The sequence below is a fragment of the Telopea speciosissima genome, unplaced genomic scaffold, assembly GCF_018873765.1.
Source record: "Telopea speciosissima isolate NSW1024214 ecotype Mountain lineage unplaced genomic scaffold, Tspe_v1 Tspe_v1.0353, whole genome shotgun sequence".
In the NCBI taxonomy this organism is placed as follows: domain Eukaryota; kingdom Viridiplantae; phylum Streptophyta; class Magnoliopsida; order Proteales; family Proteaceae; genus Telopea; species Telopea speciosissima.
The window spans coordinates 8,790-13,690 of NW_025317689.1; the positions used below are offsets into that span (position 1 = coordinate 8,790).

The 4,901-nt window shown below is 40.5% G+C and overlaps 1 protein-coding gene across 1 annotated transcript; it reads left to right on the plus strand.

Annotated features, from left to right (window-relative positions):
• Window positions 1–3,792: 3,792 nt before the first annotated feature.
• On the plus strand, window positions 3,793–4,507 carry LOC122647998 (the record flags this gene model as incomplete). The annotated part of the gene is made up of 1 exon (XM_043841277.1): window positions 3,793–4,507. A coding segment is annotated over one exon (715 nt), but the record flags the coding sequence as incomplete, so codon positions are not given.
• Between the last annotated feature and the right edge of the window lie 394 nt (window positions 4,508–4,901).

The following is a 4,901-nucleotide window of genomic DNA, read 5'->3' on the forward strand; positions in this document are numbered from 1 at the left end:
TTTTTGGCCTTGGGATTTTCTAAAAAGTGTCCTTATCTCTAATTACACGTGTGGATACGATGTTACGGGTCGTGACCTTCGAATCGATACCTATTTCAACATATGTTCATTTTCAGTTTAACTAGACCGAGTGGGTCATTTGGGGTTATTTGGCGGCATTTCTGTACTTTTTTGGGTTTAGTATTTTCTAAAAAGTGTCATTATCTCTCATTAGACGTGTGGATGCGATGTTGAGGGTCGTGACCCACGAATCGATACCTATTTCGATATATGTTCATTTTCGGTTTAAACCAGATTGGATGGGCCGTTTCGGGTTATTTTGGGGCATTTTTGTACTTTTTTGGTCTTGGGATTTTTGAAAAAATGTCCTTATCTCTTATTAGACGTGTGGATCCGATGTTGAGGGTCGTGACCTTCGAATCGATACCTATTTCGACATCTGTTGATTTTCGGTTTAAACCAGACCGGGTGGGTCGTTAGGGGTTATTTGGTGGCATTTTTGTGCTCTTTTTGGTTTGGTATTTTCTAAAAAGTGTGCTTATCTCTTATTGGACGTGTGGATGCGATGTTGAGGGTCGTGACCTTTGAATCGATACGTATTTTGGCATATGTTCATTTTTTGTTTAAACTAGACCGGGTGGGTAGTTTGGGGTTATTTGGGGGCATTTCTGCACCTTTTTGGGCTTGGGAATTTTTAAAAAGTGTCCTTATCTCTTATTAAATGTGTGGATGCGATGTTGAGGGTTGTGACCTTCGGATTGGTACCTATTTCGACATATGTTCATTTTCGGTTTAAATCAGACCGGGTGGGTCGTTTGGGGTTTTTTGGGGGAATTTCTGTACTTTTATGGGCTTGGGATTTTCTAAGGTGTCCATATCTCTTATTAGACATGTGGATGCGATGTTGAGGGTCGTGACCTTCGAATCGATACCTATTTTGACAAATGTTTATCTTCTGTTTAAACCAGACCGGGTGAGTCGTTTGGGGTTATTTGGGGGCATTTCTATACTTTTTTTGGGTTTCGTATTTTCTAAAAACTGTCTTTATGTCTTATTAGACGTGTGGATGCGATGTTGAAGGTCGTGACCTTCGAATCAATACCTATGTGACATATGTTCATTTTCGATTTAAACCAGACCAGCATTTTCGATTTAAACCAGACCAGGTGGGTCGTTTGGCGTTGTTTGGGGGAATTTCTGTACTTTTTTGGATTTGGTATTTTCTAAAAAGTGTCATTATCTCTTATTAGACATGTGGATGCGATGTTTAGGGTCGTGACCTTCGAATCAATACCTATTTCGGCATATGTTCATTTTCGGTTTAAACCAAACCTGGTGGGTCGTTTTGGGTTATTTGGGGGCATTTCTATACTTTTTTGGGCTTAGGATTTTCTAAAAACTGTCTTTATCTCTAATTAGACGTGTGCATGCGATGTTGCAGGTCGTGACCTACGAATCGATACCTATTTCAACATAAGTTCATTTTTGGTTTAAACTAGATCGTGTGGGTCGTTTGGGGTTATTTGGCGGCATTTCTGGGTTTGGTATTTTCTAAAAAGTGTCATTATCTCATATTAGATGTGTGGATGCGATGTTGAGGGTCGTGACCTACGAATCGATACCTATTTCGGTATATGTTCATTTTTTATTTAAACCAGACCGGGTGGGCCATTTGGGGTTATTTGGGGGCATTTTTGTACTTTTTGGGGCTTAGGATTTTTGAAAAAGTGTCCTTATCTCTTATTAGACGTGTGGATGCGATGTTGAGGTCATGACCTTCGAATCGATACCTATTTCGACATATGTTCATTTTTTGTTTAAACCAGACCAGGTGGGTCGTTTGGCGTTGTTTTGGGGCATTTCTGTACTTTTTTGGGTTTGGTGTTTTCTAAAAAGTGTCCTAATCTCTTATTAGACGTGTGGATGTGATGTTGGGCATCGTGACCTTTGAATCGATACCTATTTCGGCTTATGTTCATTTTCGGTTTAAACCAGCCCTGGTGGGTCGTTTGGGGTTATTTTGGGGCATTTCTATACTTTTTTGGGTTTGGTATTTTCTAAAAAATGTTCTTATCTCTTATTAGAAGTGTGGATGCGATGTTGAGGGTCGTGACCTTCGAATCGATACCTATTTCGGCATATGTTCATTTTTTGTTTAAACCAAATCGGGTGGGTCGTTTGGGGTTATTTGGCGGCATTTCTGTACTTGTTTGGGCTTGAAATTTTCTAAAAGATATCCTTATCTCTTATTTGACGTGTGGATGCGATGTTGAGGGTCGTGACCTTCGAATCGATACCTATTTTGACATGTGTTCATTTTCGGTTTAAACCCGACTAGGTGGGTTGTTTGGGGTTATTTGAGAGCATTTTTGTACTTTTTTGGGTTTGGTATTTTCTAAAAAGTATCCGTCTCTTATTAGACGTGTGGATGCGATGTTGAGGGTCGTGACCTTCGAATGATTAACTATTTTGGCATTCGTTCATTTTTGGTTTAAACCAGACCGGGTGGGTCGTTTTGGCTATTTGGGGGCATTTCTATACTTTTTTGGGCTTGTCATTTTCTAAAAATTGTCCTTATCTGTTATTAGACGTGTGGATGCGATGTTCAGGGTCGTGACGTTCGTATCGATATCGATTTTGACATATGTTTATTTTCGGTTTAAACCAGACCAAGTGGGTCGTTTGGCGTTATTTGGGGGCATTTCTATAATTTTTTGGTTTGGTATTTTCTAAATAGTGTCCTTATCTCTTATTAGACGTGTGGATGCGATACTGTGGGTCATGACCGTCGAATCGATACCTATTTTGGCATATGTTCATTTTTTATTTAAAACAGACCTGGTGGGTCGTTTGGAGTTATTTGGGGCCATTTCTATACTTTTTTGGGCTTGGGATTTTCTAAAAAGTGTCCTTATCTCTAATTATACATGTTGATACGATGTTGCGGGTCGTGACCTTCGAATCGGTACCTATTTCGACATATGTTCATTTTCGATTTAAACCAGACCGGGTGGATCGTTTGGGGTTATTTGGCGGCATTTCTGTACTTTTTTGGGTTTGGTATTTTCTAAAAGGTGTCCTTATCTCTAATTAGTAGTGTGGATGCGATGTTGGGGGTCATGACCTTCGAATCGATACCCATTTCGGCCTATGTTCATTTTCGCTTTAAAGCAGACCGTGTGGGTCGTTTGGGTTATATGGGGGCATTTATGTACTTTTTTGGCCTTGAGATTTTTCAAAAGGTGTGCTTATCTCTTATTAGATGGTGGATGCGATGTTGAGGGTATTGACCTTCGAATCTATACGTATTTCGACATATGTTCTTTTTTTGTTTAAACCAGACTCGGGTGGGTCATTTGGGCTTATTTGGCGGCATTTCTGTACTTTTTTGGGTTTGATATTTTCTAAAAACTGTCCTTATCTCTAATTAGACGTGTGGATGCGATGTTGAGGGTCATGACCTTCGAATCGATACCTATTTTGGTATATGTTCATTTTCGGTTTAAACCAGACCTGGTGGGTCGTTTGGGGTTATTTGGGGGCATTTCTATACATTTTTGGGCTTGGAATTTTCTAAAAAGGGTCCTTATCTCTATATAGACGTGTGGATACGATGTTGAGGGTCATGACCTTCGAATTGATACCTATTTTGGCGTATGTACATTTTTTGTTTAAACCAGACCGGGTCGGTCGTTTGAGGTTACTTGGGGGCATTTCTATAGTTTTTTGAGCTAGGGATTTTCTAATAAGTGGTGATGTGAATTTGTTAGACAGTGGGATTTTCTTTTTCAGGTTTAATCTTGAAGATGACAAGATTAAAGTCCTTGAAGGGGGGCCGTGGTATGTCCAAAGGAGGCCGATGATTCTTCGTCCATGGAGCCCGGATGCTTGCATGGAACGGGTCAATTTATGTTCTGTACCAGTTTGGGTTTCTCTTCCCAGTCTTCCTTTTCACTTTTGGTCGTCTGAAGCTCTTAGTTCGATTGGGAGTGTGATTGGGAAGCCAATTGTCACCGACAAGACGACAAGGTCCATGGAGCGATTGTCCTATGCTCGGCTGTGTGTGGAGGTGTCTGCAAATTCTGATCTACCTTCCTCTATTCCAGTCTATGGAGATAATGGCCTTTCTTTTCATCAAAGGGTGGTGTATGACTGGAAACCACCATTATGTAAGCATTGTAGGGTGTTCGGGCATTCAGATGTGACTTGCAAGATTGATAGTAGCAGCTCCAACAAGAATTCAGGTTCTAAAAAAGAATGGAGAGTGAAGGATAATTCGATGCCTATTGATCAGACTGCAGGTGCAACCTTGAAGGATTTGGCTGGAAATGGAGGTGCCTTGGCCGGAAATGGTGGTGGTGCTTTGGCCGGAATTGGAGATTGGCAATCGATGATTTCAAATTCAAAATCAGATTCTGTTTCCTTTAATTCACGCACGAATAAAAGGAAAGAAGATCGTCGGCCTTGGAGCAAGTTGCCAATTTGGGAAAGAAGATTTCCAGTATAGCTGGGTCTTCTCTTGTGGAAAGCAATAAAGATTCAAAAATTTCCCAATCTAATGCTTTTGCTTTGTTGGAGAATCTAACGGAGGAGGTGAGGTATGACCCAGATGATATGATGCTGGACCCGGATTCTTGTGCAATCCTTTTAGGGAATGAGTTATTTGATGAGGTGGACAAAGAGGAGGGAGAAATCTCTGTCCAACCATTGAAGATTCTCCCTAGCTTAGGAGAGAAAAGGGTGGATTTAAATGGGCAGGGAATTTGGAAAGATGGCAGATTCGGTGGTGAGAATCTTGAAGGCAATCCAATTTTAAAATCTGTCCAACTGGAGCAGCCGTTGGAGACTTCTTCTAATTTTGGAAAAGTAAATATTTCTTTAGTTGAAGAAATTCTAGAGGA